This window comes from Triticum urartu, chromosome 2, assembly GCF_003073215.2.
Source record: "Triticum urartu cultivar G1812 chromosome 2, Tu2.1, whole genome shotgun sequence".
NCBI classification, from domain to species: Eukaryota; Viridiplantae; Streptophyta; class Magnoliopsida; order Poales; family Poaceae; genus Triticum; species Triticum urartu.
In genome coordinates, this window is record NC_053023.1 from 539,287,464 (window position 1) to 539,309,868 (window position 22,405).

At 46.5% G+C, this 22,405-nt stretch overlaps 2 protein-coding genes across 2 annotated transcripts; one reads left to right on the forward strand and one right to left on the reverse strand.

Annotated features, from left to right (window-relative positions):
• The first annotated feature begins 7,410 nt into the window (after positions 1–7,410).
• LOC125538611 lies at positions 7,411–9,880 on the forward strand. Its single transcript, XM_048701870.1, has 4 exons — positions 7,411–7,705; positions 8,483–8,807; positions 8,884–8,956; positions 9,037–9,880. The coding sequence occupies exons 2-4, from the start codon at positions 8,499–8,501 to the stop codon at positions 9,621–9,623; spliced, it is 969 nt and encodes a 322-aa protein (XP_048557827.1). The 5' UTR covers positions 7,411–7,705; positions 8,483–8,498; the 3' UTR covers positions 9,624–9,880.
• Positions 9,881–12,796: 2,916 nt separating this feature from the next.
• LOC125538610 lies at positions 12,797–14,739 on the reverse strand. Its single transcript, XM_048701869.1, has 3 exons — positions 14,430–14,739; positions 14,236–14,305; positions 12,797–13,977 (listed from the first exon to the last, which is right to left on the reverse strand). The coding sequence occupies exons 1-3, from the start codon at positions 14,490–14,492 to the stop codon at positions 13,067–13,069; spliced, it is 1,044 nt and encodes a 347-aa protein (XP_048557826.1). The 5' UTR covers positions 14,493–14,739; the 3' UTR covers positions 12,797–13,066.
• Between the last annotated feature and the right edge of the window lie 7,666 nt (positions 14,740–22,405).

The following is a 22,405-nucleotide window of genomic DNA, read 5'->3' on the forward strand; positions in this document are numbered from 1 at the left end:
AGGCTCGTCTTGTCATTCAAGATCCTTTCAACCTATCTCGAGGTTGTTATCTCATTCAAGCCTTTTAATTCAACCGGTGCAATCTCTCTTTTCAAGTAATCTTTTCAATGGTGTATCTTTTGAGTGGGCCCTAACCCACAGGTCTTTTCCAGGATCTTACCTGACTCTTCTAATTTTCCGGAGCTATCCTAAATTCTTTTCGAAGTTTGACGTAAGAATGAATTATCATCAGTCTTATGTTTTTCTCCAAGATCTGTCGAATTCTTTTCATCGTTGGCTCAACCTATTCATTTTGATTCTTCCGGAGTGCCTAAATAAGTCATGATGGTATTTCTCGTCGTCATTCTCAGTTTGGAAGACCGAAGAAGATTTTTTTCTCTCAATCTTGCTCCATTTTCTTCAAGATTCGTGATTCTAGCTTGTTGCCATCCTCTCATAATTATTTGCGATTGTGAGATATTCTTTTCACCCATCCGGAGTAATTCAGAGTATTTTCAGTTTGATTCTCCGGAGCCCATCATCTCATAATTATTCGTTCCCAGCTTTCAGTTATCGTTCTCCTAATCTTACCGGTGCATCGATCAATTATCCTCTAATCAGTTCTTGATCTCTTCGTTCTCATGTAACTAAATCCCCTCAAGCTTCTTCGTTCATTTGCTAATTCTTCCCGGTGTTTCTTTATCTTTTCTTCGTTCATTTCCAATTCTTACGGTGGTTCATTCAAGATTTCTTTTCCTTTGTTATCATATCAATTTATTCATTGTTCCAGTCCTAACGGTGGTTCGTGGAGGACATTCTCAAGTTTATGTTATATCTCTCTTAATCCTTTCTACGAGAATAAGTAGTATGCCAAATCCGCCGCTTGTCATCATTTTAAATTGGTGAAGGATAAGCATAACATAATTCTTATTCTTGTTTCATCGAAGTGATTAATTCCTTATTCCGGAGGTTCATCATATCACATTCTCAGTTCGAGAGGCTTTATCTTTTCTTTTCCGGAGTTCCAAGCCTTTCCGCTTTGTATCGTCGCGAAGCTCCTTCTAAATCATTACAAGGTTTCACTTTATGTTTTCAACTTCTCTTTCCTTCCGTTTGATCATTCTTTTGTTACCGGAGTTCTTCACGGAGGTTCTACATGATGGTTCATCTATGATTTAATTCATTCTCGAAGTGTTCATTAAGATTCTTTTCTAAGGAGCTCAAGCATTCTTCATCTTGCAATCCAGAGTGCAATTCTTCCTTCCGTATCATTGGAGGTGGTATTATGTCATTGTTGATATTTTGAGTCATGTTTCATGATTCACATGTTGTTAAGAATGAGATATTTTGAATCCATCAATCTCGTCATTTGAGTTATCTTGGGTTATATTTCACCTAAAGCTTTTCCCTAAGGATTTTGCTATTTATGGTGCTTATAAATGACCCAAGTTCTTCATTTATCCTCCTGGTGAATAAGTTTCTCGTCTCCTTGTTGATATCAATCCAATCTTTGGTTTTGTTAGTGGCAGGTTGTCACCTCATAATTTGAGATGTATTCCATAAGACCATATCAAGCTTATCCTTTCATTGTTGGTTTTCCAACAACTCCGTTCGACCTTTCTCCTTAAGATGCCTTTGCAAGCTCATTGGAGGTAGAAGATGTTGTTTTTCCCCCGTTCCTTTCATTCCTTTCTTTCATTTCTCCCGGAGGCATTGTGTTGCTGCTCTCTTCAAACCTTCTTCTTGTTCTTGTCAGGATCTTGTTCTTGTCATGCTTATCCATTTAACCGGAGTGTTGTGTCCCTTTGCTCAAGATCTTTCATTTTATCAAGTCTTTCATCTCTTTTCAACCGGAGTGCTGTCCGAATTTGTTGTTCCTTGTTCCTTGTTTCTAACGGAGGTTTTCAACTTTATTCATCTTTGTTGTATTATTTTCTCGAAATGGCTTAACCTTTTCAAGGTTCTTTGGTCTCACTCGTTTGTCAAAGAAGCAACTTAGTTTTACCTTTTCTCTTTCTCTTTCGTTTTTCCCTCCGGTGCCATTCTAGATCTCGGGACGAGATCCTCTCATAGTGGTGGAGTGTTGTGACGCCCCGAGACCGATGTACCAGGTGTCTCCCAGTTATTCGTTATTGTTGCCTTGTCTTTGCTTGCGTGTCATGCATCTCATATCATGTCATCATGTGCATTTCATTTGCATACATGTTCGTCTCATGCATCCGAGCATTTTCCCCGTTGTCCGTTTTGCAATTCGGCGCTCCTATGTCACCCGGTGTCCCTTTCTACCTCTTTTCGTGTGCGGGTGTTAAACGTTTTTGGATTGGACCGAGACTTGTCATGCAGCCTTGGTTTACTACCGGTAGACCACCTGTCAATTTTCATGCCATTTGGACTTCGTTTGATACTCCAACGGTTAACCGAGGGACCGAAAAGGCCTCGTGTGTGTTGCAGCCCAACACCCTTCAAAGTGGCCCAAAACCCACCTAAACCTCCTCCATCATCTCGGTCGTTCGATCACGATCGCGTGGCCGAAAACCGCACCTCATTTGGACTCTCCTAGCTCCCTCTACCTATAAATATGTGCACCCCGTCAAAATTCGCGGACGAAACCCTAGCGTCTTCCTCCTCGCGCCGCCGGACATGTCCAACCGCGCCGGACATGTCCAGCCTCCACGTCGCCCCGGCCAATCAGGTCTTGCCACGTCGTCACCGCCGCCTCCCGCGCCAACCCCGCCGTGCCACGTGTCCTCGACGCCTCCCACCATCGCGCCGGCCACCTGGGGCCCAGATCCGGCCCGCCCCGGGGCCGAATCAGGCCGCGCCGGGCTCTCCCTCCACCGCCGCTCGCCCCGGCTGTCCACAGCCGTGCCGCCACCACGGTCTTCGCCGGCGCCCGAGCTGTCCGCCGGCGGCGAGCCTCGCCGCGCCAACCGCACGCAGCCGCCAGCGCGCCCCACACCGAGCATCGTCGCCGTGCGCCGCCGCGACGCGCGACGCCTGTCTCTGCCCTCCTCCGCGCCGTCCTCGCCGGAGACTACGCCGTCGCCGCCGCGACGCGCGCCGCCCGCCTCCGCCTGTCTCCGCGCTCCTCCGCGCCGTCCTCGCCGGCGACGAGCTCGTCGGAGACTACGCCGTCGCCGCCCGAGTCCTCTCTGCCTCGAACCCGACCCGATCCACTCTGCCTCCGCGACCCAGATCCGGCCGTTGACTTTTTCGCGGGGTAAAAATCTCTCTAAGTCCTAGATCTGAATAATTTCTAGCATTTTTCATCACATCACAACTCCATCATCGTAGCTCCGATTCATGCGTGTAGCATATCAAAATGTTCGCCTCAACGAGTACATCATTTCATCTCATTGCATCATTTTCATTTGAGCTCATCTTGATGCCCGAAATGCTGTTGGAAGAGGGCTATGTGAGGAATTTGTCCGATCTGTTTCAGCAAATGACATTTTGTCATTTTTGCCATGATTAATGTGTGCATGCTATGATCCTGAGCTCTACATGTGTTTTGTTATATGCCATGCTATCTTTGCAGAGGTGCTTGCCATGTATTTTTGTGATATTTGTGGTGACTAGCACAAGCTTGCAAAGTAGCGTAATCGATAACGATGTTTTCAGGGACTTAGAATTTCACTAAGTCCTTGTCGTGATTTTGTTGTTATGCCATATGTTCATGTTGTTTCCTAGTGATCCATGCCTCTTTTGAGGATGATCAGTAATGATGTTTTGTTAACAATGTGGTGATCTATCCATCCATGTCTTTGTTTGCAATTATGGAGCACCCTAGCTTGAGTCAATCGAGCTCTACTTTTGTTATAAAGTGAATCCTGACAGATTGTTGACATGTTTAGCGATTTTGCCGAGGATGTTGCTATTGATCCGTGCGCGCTATGTTGTTGTTCTTGCCATGTATAGCTTCTATGCCATGTATTCTTGATGGATGCATGCTTAGTTTGTCATGACATGCTCTGTAGTGAGTGCATCGAGCTCGCAAACATGCCTACTCATTAACTGATTTGCATACTCCAGTTTTTCACTAAGTCTGAATCTGTTTATGTTTTTGCCATGTTCACATGCTTGCAATCGTATTTTCTGATCCCTTTTGGCTCAAGGTCACTAAGGGACTTTTGTTAAGTGCTTTGAGTAGCTTCATGTCATGCCTTGCCTTGCCATGTTAAGTTCCTGTAGCATGTACTTTTCATGCTCTAAAATGTGCTTCCTGATGATAAATTCCAGACTTGTGTTAATTTCACTAAGTCTGAAACCTGTTATCATTTTCACTTTTGCCATGGTTGTTTGAGCTTGCTATTGAGTGAATTAGCCGTAGCTCGGTGTTCATCTTTTGTCAAGCATCTTGAGTGGATTCCTGCCATGTATTTTGTTGACATGTTTGAGTGCTGTAGCATATTTATGTTGATGCATTTAGATGGCTACTTGCTGTTAATCGCAAACCGGTGCCATATTTGTTTTGCTTGCCATTTTCAAACCGTGCATCCGATTCCGGTGATCTTTATATCGATTTCAACTGAAATCACCTCACCTTTCCAGTGGCACTCTTGGATTTCCAAGTTGAGGCCAGGTTCAATCATTCCTTTCCAAATCTTGCATATGCATCGCATACCGCATCCCGCATATCATACCATGTTCGTGTGTGGTTTGTTTACTATGTTGTGTGCTTCTTTCTGGTGTTGCTTCTTCGGGTTGGTTCCGATAATGTCGCGTTTGTAAGGACCCGTTCGACTACGTCCGTTTGTCTTCTTCATGGACTCGTTCTTCTTTCTTGCGAGATTTCAGGCAAGATGACCATACCCTCGAAATCACTTCTATCTTTGCTTGCTAGTTGCTCGCTCTTTTGCTATGCCTATGCTACGATACCTACCACTTGCTTATCATGCCTCCCATATTGTTGAACCAAGCCTCTAACCCACCTTATCCTAGCAAACCGTTGTTTGGCTATGTTACTGCTTTGCTCAGCCCCTCTTATAGCGTTGTTAGTTGCAGGTGAAGATTGGAGCTTGTTCCATGTTTGGAACATGGATATTTTGTTGGGATATCATAATATCTCTTATTTAATTAATGCATCTATATACTTGGTAAAGGGTGGAAGGCTCGGCCTTATGTCTGGTGTTTTGTTCCACTCTTGCCGCCCTAGTTTCCGTCATATCGGTGTTATGTTTCCGGATTTTGCGTTCCTTACACGGTTGGGTTATAATGGGAACCCCTTGATAGTTCGCCTTGAATAAAACTCCTCTAGCAATGCCCAACATTGGTTTTATCATTCGCCACCTAGCCTTTTCTTTCCCTTGGGTTCTGCAGACTCAAGGGTCATCATTATTTTAACCCCCCCGGGCCAGTGCTCCTCTGAGTGTTGGTCTAAACTAGAGCCCCTTGCAGCGCCACCTCGGGGAAACTCGAGGGCTGGTTTTAGTTGTACGGACTGCTCATCTGAGTGTGCCCTGAGAGCGAGATATGTGCAGCTCCTATCGGGATTTGTCGGCACATTCGGGCGGTGTTGCTGGACTTGTTTTACCATTATCGAGGATGTCTTGTAACCTGGATGCCGAGCCTGATCGGATTGTCTTGGGAGAAGGAATATCCTTCGTTGACCGTGAGAGCTTGTGATGGGCTAAGTTGGGACACCCCTGCAGGGTCTTAAACTTTCGAAAGCCGTGCCCGCGGTTATGGGCAGATGGGATTTTGTTAATGTCCGGTTGTAGAAAACCTGAAGTTGATCTTAATTAAAATGCATCAACCGCGTGTGTAACCGTGATGGTCTCTTCTCGGCGGAGTCCAGGAAGTGAACATGGTGTTGGAGTTATGCTTGATGTAGGTTATTCTAGGATCACTTCTTGATCATAGCTTTATCGATCGTGCCTTGCCTTCTCTTCTCGCTCTCATTTGCGTATGTTAGCCACCATATATGCTAGTCGCTTGCTGTAGCTCCACCTCATACCTTTTACCTTGCCCATAAGCTTAAATAGTCTTGATCGCGAGGGTGTGAGATTGCTGAGTCCCCGTGACTCACAGATACTTCCAAAACCAGCTTGCAGGTGTCGAGGATACCGTGCAGATGACGCAACCAAGCTCAAAGAGGAGCTCTATGAAGATCTTGTCCTTTATGTTGTTCCGTTTCCAGTTGATCAGTAGTGGAGCCCAGTTGGGGTCGATCGGGGATCTGTGTAGCATTTGGGGTAGTCTTCTTTTATTTTGGTTCCGTAGTCGGACCTTGAGTGTATTTGGATGATGTAATGTTTTATTCATGTATTGTGTGAAGTGGCGAGTGTAAGCCAACTATGTATCTCTTTCCCTTATGTATTACATGGGTTGTGTGAAGATTACCTCACTTGCGACATTGCTTTCAATGCGGTTATGCCTCTAAGTCGTGCTTCGACACGTGGAAGATATAACCGCATCGAGAGCGTTACATAAGGTAGGGACCAAGATGGCCCCCCAAGAAGATCACAACGCCCACATGCATTGTCGCCGTCGGCACTGAGGCGCAAAGCTTTCACTCGGCCCCATCCCCATCACATCGTGCGAGCAGGATACTAGCCCCTCCATGAGTAGGACCCCACCACGATGAAACATGGGGTACCATATCCATCTCATGGCTTGGCCGCCACCGATGCGACAACTTCGTCAAGATAACACACCACAACACACATGGCCACCCACATGATCGAAACACACTACCAACACCAGGCGCACACTACTCACCAAAGAGCCAATTTGTGTATCGCGCCATTCGGAACCATTGCCCCGGCATTCTTGGTCCCCAAGACCGTCCCCGTTCCATGCCTACAACCATCGACCATCACAGGAGAGGACGAAAAGGCCACTCCTTCCCATCTCCGGACAACTCCTTGCCTCACGCCCATCGACAACGGCGAACCCCACCCCACTAGCCACCGACCGCCAATTGCGGCGCCGACACATCGAGATCCGGATTGATCCCAACCCAACGGAGGCCCAAATTGGATGGGAACTGCCCGCCCCACCTTGCTCGCATGGACAAAGGGTCAGGGGGAGGGACCATGACCCATCTGGCGGCGGATCCGCACCCGAGGCAGTAACCAGATCCAGAGAAACGTTGGTAGGGTTTTATAAGTTCCCAAAAATGAATTTGAAACATCAAATATTCAAATGAGTCATAAAATTTTTCCAATAATACTCCCTCCGTCCCAAAATAAATGTCTTAACCTTAGTACAACTTTATATTAAAGTTAGTATAAAGTTGAGATACTTATTTAGGACGGACGGAGTATTATGGTGAAGTCATATGTTTATTATAAGAAAACCATTGGAAGTATTTCAAATGGTCTCCATCGTTCACAGGAGATCATCTACCCTATCTGTCTCCCAAATCCCAGTCCCCATGGTTTAGGGCAGGACGTGCAGCGCTGTTTATCTCAACCCGACCCAGCCCAACCCACTACCCTCTCGGTGTCTCCCAATCCACCACCATCCAAACAATGCTAATCCAACCAAACATTTTCCATTCCCACCCCCGCAAAAACCCAAACTCAGCGACCCTACCGGGAAAGAGGAAAATATTCCTCTCCCCTTAGCTCCGACGCCGCCGGCTTCCTCCGGTCGCGCCGCCGGTCAAACCCGCCATAGATCTCGACGAAGCACGCTTACCAGGCGAGCAGGCGTCCTCTTCACTCCGACTGGGTCGGTGTGGAGAGGAAGGCCCACTCGACGCGGCTCCTTTGGTTGGTTGGTAAGGAAACCCTAGCTTGGTTGGATCGCTGTTCGTTTTGCTCCGGTAATTTGTTCCCTGTGAACAACCAAATCCAGCCAGCTATTTCTTGCTCAAGATCGATCTTAGTGAACTCCATCCCATTGATAGGATTGTCCATCTGCATCTATTCTGGTGTTGTTACCCTCAAGTCGAACTATCTGATGGCAATTTTTTTTCAGAAGAAAAAATGTAGTATTCCACCCCTGTTTCGATTGCTCGCCCACTGAGTCAATTTGTAACATGCATTGTTGTCGATGCTAGTCTGCTCCACTTGTTGTGAAATCCCATATTCCTGCCCCAGAACCAAGAAGAGGATGATGCTCTTGTTTGTTTTGACATTGTGCTTTAGGATAATGTTTTGCTTTGAGACCTCTTGTTTCTTGGAATGGCTGGGTGGCATCATCTGTAGGAAGGGCCTTTCTCGTATCAAGTGGTCGTCAAATCATCTTCTAACGAGCTAAAATTGCTGGATCGAAATATCAATGCTACTAATGCCGTGTGTATTTTTGTTTTCCTTTCATCGTTGCGGGATATTGTTGTTATGATGTAAATGTTACCTGTCCTTGTATCCAATGCATTAGCTATAGTCCTCACTAAAAAAATAGGAGTGACCGTTGACCCAAATATCCAATGTAGTACACTGACTAGGTAATCCTGACTCAATTTTTTGTTGTTGAACTGCACTAGCGGCTACTTGATATTTATTTTTTTGTCTTTGGTTGCCATTATCTGAGCAATACAATTGGTGCTTTGTAGCTTGTTCCAAGGTTAAATGGCGAACAGAGCAAGGTGGGTGATGAAGTTTGAAAAGGGGCTTATTGATATACTACATGAGAACAATAATTCACACTATAGGACTCCAAACGGTTGGAGAAGCGAGGGATGGAAGAAAATTGTTAAGGACTTTAATGATAGGCACCCAGATGCAGGGTTTACTAAAGTTCAAATTCAGGAACATGAGACTCAGCTGAAGAAAGACTATAAATTGATAAAATCCATCCTTCAGCGTGATGGTGTTTCATGGGACCAGAATGCTTCTATGATCAGAACAACAGATGAAATCTGGGATGAGATAATCGATGTGAGATTCTAACTCCTACTCTACTGATTATTCATATGACCAAGTGATATTTAACCGTTCATTTTTATTTTACTAGGAGTCACCAAAAGCGCGGAAGTACCAAAGTAAGAGTTTTCCATTGCTTCAGTCGCTGGAGATGTTGCTTGAAAGTAATTTTCTTCCATTTCTAATTTGTTCAAAAGCATTGTTGAGAGGGCAACACAACATAACCAATCTGCTACCATGATAGGGGATATTCCTGAAGGGGTTGGCAATATTGACGAGGAAGACAACAACACCAGCACACTGCGAAGCATGTCTAGAAGACTTTCTGCACTGGTTCCTGGAAGCATCGATGAGGGTGAGAACAATATCAGCGCACTGCAAAGAACTCTGGAGCTAGGATCACAAGGTCTGGAAGATGTCGATCTTCTGCAAAATCACGATGAAGAGGCATTGGAAAGACCACAGCCTGGGGCAGACCCAAAGCCACAACAAAGAGCCGATGAACCCGCGCAGTCAAGTTCTTGCATAGAACCACAAAAGGACAAGCGCAAGAAGCGCAAGGCGTCTGACATCCAACAGACCATGGAGGCTTATCTAGACTTCAGAATGAAACAGGCTCGCACGAAAGAACAAACCAAAAAGGATGGCGAGCAGTTCTCGATTTCAAGGTGTATCAAGGCTCTCCAATCTATGACCGATGTGTCTGATCAGGTCAGGGTTCTAGCTGCTGATGTCTTCAAGGATTCGGTGAACCGGGAGATCTTTCTCTCGTATGAGCCGAGGCTTCGCGCTCTGTGGCTGAAGAGGGAAGTCAACAGGTTACTCTGTTAATCAGCTGTTGTAGCGCATCGCGGTGTCTTGTCTCCGGTTAAATGTGAACTTCCACACCCTGGAGTCCTTGGTACGGAGTAGGTTGTAGCATACTTTAGGGTGATAGAAGTATTTCGTGACTCGCCATGTGTACTCATGCAATCCATGCTTCATGCCAATTATTTGGTTCTGTGGTTAGTAGCGGTATGTAGTGTATCACTTTTGTTGTTTGATCTGTTTTTGCTTCGCTATTAGCTAATTTACACAAGTGTTTTTTCGGAGTTGCGTTCTACCAAAATGCCCAAAACGCCATGGATTTTCTTTTTGATTTCTCAAATGATGTTTCCATTAGCCCTTGTGGGCTTGCGCCGTGATTAGAATATTGGCATCAGATAAAATCACATTAGGAATTATTTTTTTGCCTTTTTTTTTGCTTTTGAGATATTTTTTTGAATCCAGGGATGTTTGGAATGGGTGTAAAATTTGCATGTTCATCGGTATTTAGCTCAAACTTGAACTGAATACCGGTGGACACACAAAATTTACACCCGTTTCAAATGGGGCCTTAGTACAACCATTTCGTTAAACTTCAGACAGTTGTTTAAAAGTACAACCGGAGGCCAGCCATTTCGTTCTTTAGTAACTAGTGATGCAAGCTCACACAGGGAGGAAGTCCTTCAAAACTGGATTCATGATTGTAAGGGGATTTTTAAGTAGTTATATTAAGGAACAAAGTGAGGATAAGAGGAAATTGCTTTCAACATATTTTTTGTCCAAGTGGGATATATCACATACTATTCTTCCATTTTCTTCCAAAAGGGCCTTTTTTATTCTATTTCACTATTTCATTCCATCTAGATCTAAGAAAGAACCCAATGTGCAGTTCTAACATTCATCTACCTTGGTTGCGATGATAAAGAAAGAACCCAATGTGCAGTTCTAACATTCATCTACCTTGGTTGTGATGATAATACAATGCGCAAAATATAATTCAGGTCGCTGCATCAACAGAAAGAGGGCGGCGTTACCCTGGCAACTGGCATCTAATAGCCACCGCCATAGGACAACAAATGGATGATTCGGAGGCGCACTGCACCCGTCTTCAAAATGCCCATACAACAGGCCAACCGTGTAAATATCAATCCCGGAACGCAATAGTATCTCAATGCAATGGCAGAGTTCAGCAGTGCACATCCAAGCGTAATAAAAAAAATGTTGCAAACAGCATTCCATATTTTCTTGTGCCATTCAGCTCTCTCGTTAACCAGGCAAGAAAACCCACAATTCTTTTCACAGCCCAAGACAGCATGTGAGGTTGTCACAATGTCACCTTGAAAAGTGCCACATGGACACCTGCTAGCTGTTATTGGCACACACATTGCATGAACATCCAATACAATCTACCAAACATTTGCATAAAGGGGGCTACAAGTATTAAGTAACTGGATCATGCCAGGACCCACAATCATTATAGCATTCTAACAAACAAAAGCCTGTTTATTTCTCTAACCAGGAATGCAGATTGGTGGACCAAGACGTGCGGTTAACTTCAACCAGTCCATGGCACTCAAGCCATTACAAGATGCAAAACACTTAACTATTTCACAGGTCAATGGTGATTGCATCTATCCTGACAGTTCCAATACTGATATTCATAGCTCAGGCTGCTTTCACCTGTGATGGACAACCCATGGTTAGTGCTACCACCCATGTACTCCCTCCGTTCCTATTTACTCCGCATATAAGATTTGTGTCTAGTCAAACTTTACAAACTTTGACCAAATTTGTATTAAGAAAAAATCAACATCTACAATATCAAATATACATAATATGAAACTACATTCCGTAATGAATCTAAAGATATTCCTTTGGCATTGTAAATGTTGATTCTTTTTTCTATAAGTTACTTCAGACAAAAGTTATATGCAGACTAGAAAGAAACGGAGGGAGTGGTATATATTTTAAATGCCAATAATAAAGCACAAGACAAGCTTTTCTGGGGCATTTTTTGTCCTAATAATTAAGTTGGTTTAGGTCTCAGGGGTAAATGGAGCTTCGCAATAGCTTAAGGTCTAATATTTTAGCCCAGCAATATTAGCTTCTAAACAAAATGCTTAAAGTTAAAGCACTCACATTATATGCCAGATGGGAATAAGTAGCAATATCGACATCCAAGGATTTCGAGACTGTCAAATGCTACGGCCATCAGTTATCAAATGTCCAAAGGTTAGTCATTATTTCTATTTGTGAGGCCATTCTGATTAACATGTGGAAAAACATTGATAACCGCATCATCAATAAAATTTAAGATAGGTCAAAACATGAGTAATAGCACAACCTGTAGTGCTCCCTACGTTTCTTTTTACTTCACATATTAGACTTTTGTCTTTCAGTCAAACTTTATGAAGTTTGACAAAATTTACAACAAAAATAGCAACATCTACAATACCAAATAAATACAATATGAAAACATATTCCATAATGGATCTAATGATATTTATATGGTATTGTGAATGTTGATTTTTTTTCTATTGACTTGATCAAACTTCAGAAAGTTTTGACTTAAGACAAAACTAATATGCAAAGTATGAAAAAATGGAGGGAGTATAATAAGATCGAACGCAAGAAACTAACATATATATAGATGCAAAACAGGTATCATACCAAGAAACGCTAGCTTGTAGAAGGCTAAAACAAGTACATTGTATAGATAGTCCAAGGAGTTTCTTTACTAAATCACAGTTCACATTTGCATCTTAAAGTTGCCAGGCTGAGTCAAAACACATTATGAAGTTTAAACCAAAATAAAGAAATTAGAGAGAGACAACACACCACACACAGTTGTACTACAATAGCGAAATATTTTCCTTGCCAAGATCAGAATCATAGGAAAGCCCACCCACACAGACTATTTGATGACCAGAGCCTGAAATGATAATACGGTGAAGATATATAAAACAAATACTGATAATGATAAAAGGTAGGAGTTTACTTTAGTTGAGTAACATGGAATTTTGTCAGTGAAGACCAAACATCAGCATTTATGTAAAGTAGACTATAAAGATTAGACAAGCGTTTTAATACAGGAGAATGTCCATTTGCCTTAGTAGATCATCACATAAGTGAAAAAAAAAAGAGCAAGAACTAGACTTAGGTGAACATGACTCAACTGATAACAGTGTACTAGTGGCAAGGAAATAACAGTCACCATAGCTATTATATATGATCTCACGAACTGTAACAACAAAAGGTCCTCTCCAATCTCCAGCAACATATGCATCACACCCAATGCATCAGTACAAAAAGGATACCAAGGTCCTGGAGACTCTATATGGGCACAGCATCTATTCAAATATTCACATTTCTTTATACCAAAAACAGACAATACGCAACAAAACCAGCATATCCGACAGTAACATGCAAAGCAGAACTACGGCATAGAGCTATCATAGCCTTCACACAGCCTAGTGTCTTGGACCCATGCTACAAGAACGGGATAGACGCACTGGTGTTGGCGCTCCTTCTCCTGCAGACCCTGAATTGTATAGCTTCCTGCACCCTGGGCAACGCGCATCCGCCTCGAGGATCCTCTTGTGGCAGAAGAGACACAGATGGAACCCGCAAGGGCAGGGGAGGAAGCTCGAGTCTGTTGGGTCAAGATCCTCGTAGCATATCGGGCAAGATAATGGCATAGAGAGGATACTCTGATGTGCTGCACTCATACCCATCCCCCAGCAGTTGCCAATCCTCGCTGGGAAGCTCGACTGCTTGGAGATACTGGGCAAGCTCTGTGGACGGAACGTATCATCTGGTGTCCAAGCTCTTGCATTGCTACGAATAGGCTCTGTTCTTTTTGATGTATTTGCCAGAGGTGCCGACTCACTTGTAGCTGCTGGGGGCATCGTGGTACCTAAACTCTGGTGGCAATGACTGTTATCATCGACTGAAAGTGCATCAGCAACAGCTTCCCAATCATCCAGCACCCCGTTTTCCTCCTCAGGGCCACTGCCTGTGTCATCATCCTCGGCATCACTCACGCTCCTGGAACTGGACCATAGACTGCTCACACTGCTGAGGCTGGGGCCACCTCCATTGCTGGAGCAGCGCTTACTCTGAGTACAGCCTCCACCTCGAGAGTTGTCTGAACAAGGGCTGTGCATGGGGGAGTCAAGGTCGCTGCCACCTACTTCATGCCCGGTAGCTCCAGCATCCTCCTTGTCATCCTCCAGAACACCACCCCTTGACCTTGCATCGGCGCGCCGCCTGGGGAGTGGAGGGTGTGGCGAAGCAAGGATTGGCGACCCAGCATTCGACCCTGCCCCTGATCCTGCGCCCGCTGGCAAAGGCTTGGCCGTGGCCTCCTTCCCATCCTTGACTAGACCAATCCAAAACGCAAAAAGATCAGAATTTGAACCCAAAATATCATGTTGAATAAAAGCTATCAATTTGTAGCACCTAGATCACCCCTGTGCCGAAATAATCAGATTCCCCTAAGTATCCAAACTCCCCCATAGGCACCCAAAGACGAGAGACGCAACTAGGATACACAGTGCAGAGATCCCAACTTCCGGGATTGGCAAGGGAAAAGACCAAGAATACATAAAAGAATACATGAGCAGGCACGAGATCAGACCTTGCGACAGCCACTGCTCGCGGCGGGCGTCGAGCTTGCACTGCTTCAGCTTGGCCGACGAGCGGTTACCCTGCGGGACACGAAAAATCGGCAGATCGGATCAGAACGCCGCGCAATCCGCAGCCGAGCCGGGGGACGCCCCGGCCCCCAAATCGAATCGCAGATCACACCACACACACGGCCCCCTTACTTACCCTCTTCTTCTTGGCGTCGCGCGCCGCGGCCGATGCGGGCGAGGGGGCGCCGTCGTATCCCATCCTCCTCTAGGCGGAGACCTTGCGGCCGGCTGCCTCCTCTGCGGGCGGGTGCGGGCGTGCGTGCGCGGGACGGGCGAGGGAAAAAACCCTAGAAAGCGGCGCGGAGGAGAGAGAGAGAGGGAGAGAGAGACGGTGGGGGGTGGGGGAGACGAGGGAGCGCAGGGCGGCGGGATGGGTGGATGTGCAGGACGGGGATAGATAACACACGGGGCGAGGCGAGGCGGGGGCGGAGGTTATTGGGAAGAAAGCAAAGGCAAAATCTTTCCGGGGCTTTTGGCGTTTGCGTTTCTTCCCCTTCGCTTTAATTAATCCTGGCCGGACGGGCCACAGGTGGCGAGGGAGGGAGGGAGGGAGGTCAGGCTGCAAGCGGACACGGGCCGTCCACGGCGCCCACATAAAAACCCACTTAATTTCTGCTCGTGGACGTCCGCGTAACCTGCGATTTAGAAAGTGGGCTAAGTAGGCTGACTTACGTTTTTCACCTATGACCCACTTAATTCCTCGTTTCCCTCTTCGCCACTAGGGCAGGGCACGCCGCCGCCGCCGCCTCCCCCATGGCCAGCTTAGCGCTGCCGTCCACCTTCCCAATGGTCGATCTAGCGCCGCCGTCCACCTTCCCAATGGCTCTTGTTTGACTTTCAATGTTTCTACTTTGCTACTTGTTTGACTTCCAATGTTTCTTGTAAAGTCCTAAGTTATCCTGTAAAATGGATTCTTATGATGCAAATGGACTGACAGACATATTTTTTGACAGGAAATATGGGTTGCTAGTTTGCTACTTGAAGAAAGGATGGCAGGTTGATGGTGATGGAAGATCTTGAAGAGCTGAAAAAATTCATCTTGCTGTAGCCTCTAGTCTTATTGCAATTGATTTTGTCTTTAGTCTTGCTGCAAATAAAGGATGGCAGGTTGTATTAATGCAATTTATCTTGCATTCAGATTATGTACTTATTGTATCCTGACAGGTTGTAGTCTTAATACATGGAGAGTAAACAGTATGAACTTGCTCTATCCTGACATGTACTTTTTGTATTTTCAATTCTTGCATTCAGATTATGTGGGTATGTGGCAACCCGCATAGTCCCAATTATTTTTATGTGGACATCCCACTTAATCCCACATAATTATGTGGGTTGATGCGACATTATGTGGGACTTCCGTGTCTCATCCCACTTGCAGCCTGAGAGGGAGGGAAACGGGGGGCAGGGCGCCCCCGCGTAATGACCAGACTGCCCTCCGCCCTCGGGACGGGATGAGAAGGACGGTTGGGGGCTGGCTGGGGCGGCGCACGAGCAGGTTGATTCCGTTGAGTGCAACGGGCCTCTTTGTAAACGGGACTGTTTTTGTCTTTTTTATATAGTTGATTAATTAATCAAATTTTGACTTTTTTCATGAAATACGCAGTTTCATTAATAGAAAAGTGTTAAGAGTTAAGAGTGAATACAAGAGGTGGTAAACGACACACCTAAACTCATCGTCCGCAGCCCAAACCAAACCAAACCAACATCTCCAAATCCACTGCCGGGGATGTCGCAATCAAAAAGTCAACACCTTCACGAAGGAGAACGATGTCGAGACGTTGTCGTTGCCCGATCTGAAAAACCGGACCTAGGGTTTCCCTGATGCTCAAAAAGGGGCACAGATAATGGCCATGGTAGCGCCTCCAAGAAGAGGATGACACCCGTGGGTGTCGCTGCCGCCAGCATCTAAAGGTCGAACAAGGATTTCATCCTGGCCGAGTCCAAGCAATCTGAAGCCGTCAGAGCGAGATTCGAAGAAGAGGAAGTCGGGTCGTAGGCCGGAACCGTCACCGCGGGAAGGGGAGCTATGCCCACCGCTGAATGAGGCACCCGACGCCACCAGACGTGCGAGCTACGGATCAGGCGGACATGGCACAAAGGTGGGCGGTGATGGTGTCCCAGATTAGTAGTCACTCATAACATTGTCTCCCGACTAGGTGGGCCGGCGATGGGGCCAAGACACCGAGGTGGCTAACCGAGCCGGAGGGGCCCAACAAGGGCGGAACCGACCTTGCGACGACTTACTTCTCAAGACAAGGAGGGCGGCGGCCTAGATCGCATCTCCCCATGTAACACCTTAATCTCCTCGGTCTATATAAGGGGAGAGGGGGAACTTCTAGGGTATCTCATCTAGAGAAGAATAACTCTCGATAGCAATCTTCGTCTCCATTGTAATCCCTCGCACAAGGAACCCCATCATCATGAGCAATAAGAGAAAGCATGATCTAGGGTATTGCTCTACGGACGCCCGAACCTGGGTAAATTGTGCATGCGGGCTTCGTCCCGGTTCTTCCAACCTCACCAGGAACCCTACCGAGGGATCTGAAGGTATTTTGCACCGTCAGTGACGTGCCAGGCATGGGTGGCGATGGTCGGAGATCTAACCCCGGGCGCAGATTCAGAGGGGGCTGGCAAATTCACACAGGGCCGGGCCTTCATGTTTGGCTCTTTCGAGCTGCAGTCTATAGTCCAGGGTGACTTTTCGATGTTTCTCCCCTGCCCTATGTTGACTACATGCACTTCAGAACGATCGAGTTCGTTTAACAAGCGGGTAGAGGCAGAAGCAATCTTCCCTGCTCCTTCCACATCTCAAGAAGATAGTGTAACGCCCCAAGACCGGAGCTTCAGATGCCTTCCAGGGTTTCCGAGATCCGTTGTGTGATTTATTTTTGCTTGTTGCATTCATCATTGCATCATGTCATCATGTCTTTAATCTCTCCAACTCAACTAAATAAACCGTATGGATCTTCGATCCATTTAAATTGAGGGAACTCACGTGGTGGCTTCTCTTTAAAACATACCCTCTCAGTATTTAGGAAGATATTATAAAATATTCGATTAATTTGGAATTGACCATAACACACTTGCATTTGAAACTCCTCTCGTCTCTAAATTATTTAAATCCTCCATCCTTCTCCCCTTGCTTCAAATCTAGTTGTGGAGTTTTGAAATTGTGTCAAAGTAGTCACATACCATTTTAGTTAACTTCAGGTTTATTTGAACCTCCAAATAAATTCCTTGGCTCTTTTCTTTTTCTGAGATATGGAAAAGAAAACCTTTTCTTTCTTTTGGCCAGCCAAGCAGGCCTCCTGGCTTTTCCCTTCCCACCGAAGTGGCCCAAGGTCAAGCTGGGCCTCCAGGCGACTGAAGGCCGGCCCAGCCTCTCTCCCTCGCTAACCCTAGCGCCAGGGGAGAGCCTCCTGCTCGATCCCCATCTCTCTCCCTCGGAGCCTCTCTCTCTCCCGATCCAATCGTCCCTCTCCCTCGATCCCTCCTTCCGTGTGCCGCCGACCCTCAAGCTCGTCGCTGCCTCCTGTGTCGCCCCTTCACCTTGGGCGACCCGCACGGCCGCCGGCCATGGAGGCCACCGTGCTGGCCCACAGCTTCGCCACCATGCCCTGCTTCTCCTCCCACGCCGAGCGCCACGTCGCAACCCCGCCGGCGACCATGAGCCCCGCACGCCGCTGTGCTGCGTCGTCGCTGGTCCGCCGACCATGGACGCCGCATGTTCGCCATGGCCTCCTGCCATGGACCAGAGGAGCCATGCCGCGCACCTCTGGCGGCCTCAACCTCATGTGCCTCCCCTCCTCTCGGTCGAGCAGCGCATCGCCCTGCTGTTGTACTCCTCTCCACCAACGTTGTCTTGCCTTGTGCAGCACCGCAGGCAGCCATCCCCTGCCTCCGTACGGGATCTCCTCTGTCGCACCGCCGAGCACCTCCTTTAGGGACTTCCCGAGACCTCTACCACCGCACGGCTGCAGTGGTCACCGCGACGCCTCTTGCCCGAGCTCCCTGTTACCTGCGTCGCCGTGCTGCTATCACTTGCTTCGGATCTTCCTGGCCAAACCTTACCGCTGCCATGGCCTCTCACTTGTAGCCCCTCACCAAGCATGCTACGTGATGCTGCCCCGCTGCCCCTTCTGTCGTTGCCAAGACCATTGAATACATGGACACAAGACCGCCTCTATGGATTCCTTTCGACAAGTAGCCCACAATGTGTACCACTTCCGTCGCCAAGGTCGACACCACAAGTACCCCTTTGGTTCTTCAAGCCCGGCAAGTATCTGGACGCCCGATGCCTAGAACGCCTACCGTCGACCCCGTGTACGTCAAGTACCTCTACGAACCGTGTACTACTACCGTCGCCGAAGGCCGTCGAGTGAACAACAACCGTCCTGTGGATCCGACAAGACCTCTGAGATCGACTTCATGGACCGACAAGTACTTTGACGACCGTTGTTCGCCAAGTACCCCTTCGGATCGCTAAGTTCGACTACCGATGACATGTACCACTGCCATCGCCGAGATCACGAGAACCTCTACCGACGACCTCGGAGTGTGTACGATGACCATTGTCGAAGACCCGTACCTCTACCGCTTTCCGAACACGAACGTCTACTTCCCTCGACGACCCGTGAACGACTACTTCTTCTACGAACTCGTTCCGCCCCGAAAACGCACGCTTCAAAGGTATAACGTCGAGACGACCACCGTGGACGAATGTTCGTGATGTATGAGTTACACCCTATGTTCGCACCATGTCCGAGTTGTCACTTGCTCGGTCCTCCTCTTCTGCTGCTAACTTGTGGGGACCCGGTTACCGGGATCACCCCACCATCTTTTGCATGCTCCCGCCACTTTCCTTTGCACCGGTATCTCCATGAGCTACCGGAACCGATATGTTGCCGTGGCATCATTTTTTCGGATTCGTTGCCGTGGCACCCCTTTCGTTTCCGCCACGATGACAAATGCCTCATATCTTATCATGTCAACATTTTCATTATTACTGCATAAAACTTGCACATGTCATCCGCATCATGATAACAACATCAAGAATGTTTAAATTGTTGTTGCATTAAATTGTTAAATGCACATGAGGATTCTCCAGACTTGTTGTTTGTTGTTCCGGCCTCATTTAAACTTGCCTAGATAGGTAGTTTTCATTTGTCTCACCTCTTGCCATGTTTAACAACATTTAATATTGTTGGGTACCTAAACGGGAGAGAACTAAATAATTGTTGTGGTGTTTCGTCAATATGCAACTCGTTGCATATTGAGCTCCACTTAATTTGTAGTATTGTTTGTGCACTTTGCCATGCCATGCCTCATTAAATCAGACATGCATCATACTTGGTTGTGCATCATGCCATGCTTATGTGATGGTTGTTTACTATGTTGCTTACTTCTTTCCGGGTTGCCTCTCTCATTAGCTTCGGTTTCGTTCCGGAGTTGTGAGGATCCGTTCGGCTACGTTCGTTTGTCTTCTTCATGGACTCGTTCTTCTTCCTTGCGGGATCTCAGGCAAGATGACCATACCCTTAAAATCACTTCTATCTTTGCTTGCTAGTTGCTCGCTCTATTGTTATGTCGCGATACCTACCACTTGCTTTATCATGCCTCCCATATTGCCATGTCAAGCCGCTAACCCACCTTTCCTAGCAAACTGTTGTTTGGCTATGTTACCGCTTTGCTCAGCCCCTCTTATAGCGTTGCTAGTTGCAGGTGAAGATGAAGTTTGTTCCATGTTGGAACATGGATATGTTGGGATATCACAATGTCTCTTATTTTAATTAATGCATATATACACTTGGTAAAGGGTGGAAGGCTCGGCCTTATGCCTGGTGTTTTGTTCCACTCTTGCCGCCCTAGTTTCCGTCATACTGGTGTTATGTTCCTTGATTTTGCGTTCCTTACATGGTTGGGTGTTATGGGAACCCCTTGACAGTTCGCTTTGAATAAAACTCCTCCAGCAAGGCCCAACCTTGGTTTTACATTTGCCTCACCTAGCCTTTTTCCCTTGGGTTTCCGGAGCCCGAGGGTCATCTTTATTTTAACCGCCCCGGGCCAGTGCTTCTCTAAGTGTTGGTCCAACCTGGGTGATGTCCGGCGCCCCTTGGGTAACCAGGGTCTATGCCAACCCGATGTCTTGCTCATCCAGTGTGCCCTGAGAACGAGATATGTGCAGCTCCTATCGGGATTTGTCGGCACATTCGAGCGGCTTTGCTAGTCTTGTTTTACCATTGTCGAAATGTCTTGTAACCGGGATTCCGAGTCTGATCGGGTCTTCCTAGGAGAAGGAATATCCTTCGTTGACTGTGAGAGCTTGTGATGGGCTAAGTTGGGACACCCCTGAAGGTTTTGAACTTTCGAAAGCCGTGCCCGTGGTTATGGGCAGATGGGAATTTGTTAATATCCGGTTGTAGAAAACCTGACACTTAACTTAATTAAAATGCATCAACCGCGTGTGTAGCTGTGATGGTCTCTTTCTGGCGGAGTCCGGGAAGTGAACACGGTTCTTGTGTTATGCTTGAACGTAAGTAGTTTCAGGATCACTTCTTGATCACTTCTAGTTCACGACCGTGCTTTGCTTCTCTTCTCGCTCTTATTTGCGTATGTTAGCCACCATATATGCTTAGTGCTTGCAGCCGCTCCACCTCACTACCTTTCCCTACCCATAAGCTTAAATAGTCTTGATCTCGCGGGTGTGAGATTGCTAAGTCCTCGTGACTCACAAATACTTCCAAACAGTTGCAGGTGCCGATGATACCAGTGCAGGTGACGTAACCCAACTCAGTTGGGAGCTCGATGAAGATCGTGTTCGTTGTGTTGTTTCGTTTCCTTTCGATCAGTAGTGGAGCCCAGTCGGGGTGATCGGGGACCTAGCATTGGGGGTTGTCTTCTTTTATTTTGGTTATGTAGTTGGACCTTGATTGTATTCTTGATGATGTATGTTAACTTTTATTTGTGTGAAGTGGCAATTGTAAGCCAACTCGTTATCCCTTTCTTATTCAGTACATGGGATTGTGTGAAGATTACCCCTCTTGCGACAAACCTACCATGCGGCTATGCCTCTAAGTCGTGCCCCGACACGTGGGAGATATAGCTGCATCGTGGGTGTTACAAGTTGGTATCAGAGCCATCCCCGACTTAGGAGCCCCCTGCTTGATCGAATCGCTGACGTTGTCGAGTCTAGAAGAAAATGTTTTGAGTCTTAGGATTATATATATCGGAGAGTAGGATTCTTTTTACTCCTCAGTCCCTTCGTCGCTCTGGCTAGGCCTCCCGACGTAGAGTTTTGACTCTTCTCTCCTCAAATTTCACTAATTTTTTTTGGATCACGCGGGTATCTTGGAATCGTTCTGATAGTCTTGTGATGAGAACATTTTTCTTGGTGCCTCCTGACATTTAGGGGTTGTGGCAGTGTCCCAGGGAGTTGAGCTCCGAGGTGTTGTCGTCACAATTTTATCGTTGCAGTTTTGGAATACCTGAGTTCGCCGACATCAAAAATCTCTTTTATGCAGTTGTTGGTGAGATAACCTCGACGCCACCCAGTACTGGGGCGGGAGTTCGGGAGTATTTCCATAACTCGTATAACGGATGCTTTTCGAAGGTTGAGGTATACGATTTCCGAAGGTTTCTTGGTTATGTGTTGAAGGATGGATACAGCTGGATGTAGGATTTGCTAGTTTGGGTGAGATATTATGCTTCTCATGTATCCCCAACACCTGATTGCATAACCGGAAAGTTTCGGGAGTTTATAAGTGGGAATTCAAGTATATCGTAGGATATCTTTCCAACAAACACATGATACGATATGGGATCTATCATATGTTTGTTTCCAGCTTATTCTGCAAGCCAATCCTTTGTTTTGTTTTGTTTTGTTTGTGGTATTCGAGTTGCTTCGAAGTCAAATGTGGATTCCATACCCTTTCTAAGAGGTGTTCTCATATTCTATGAGAGTATTAATCCTTTTGATCATCGAGATGGTAATGTCAATCCTTTTCAACCGGCGTGCTTCCCTTCAAGTGGATCTGATCATTTTCAACATCCGCAAGATCAACTCTAATTTTTTTCCCATTGGTGTTTGTTTCATTCGTCCCAAGTTGTCTTTGT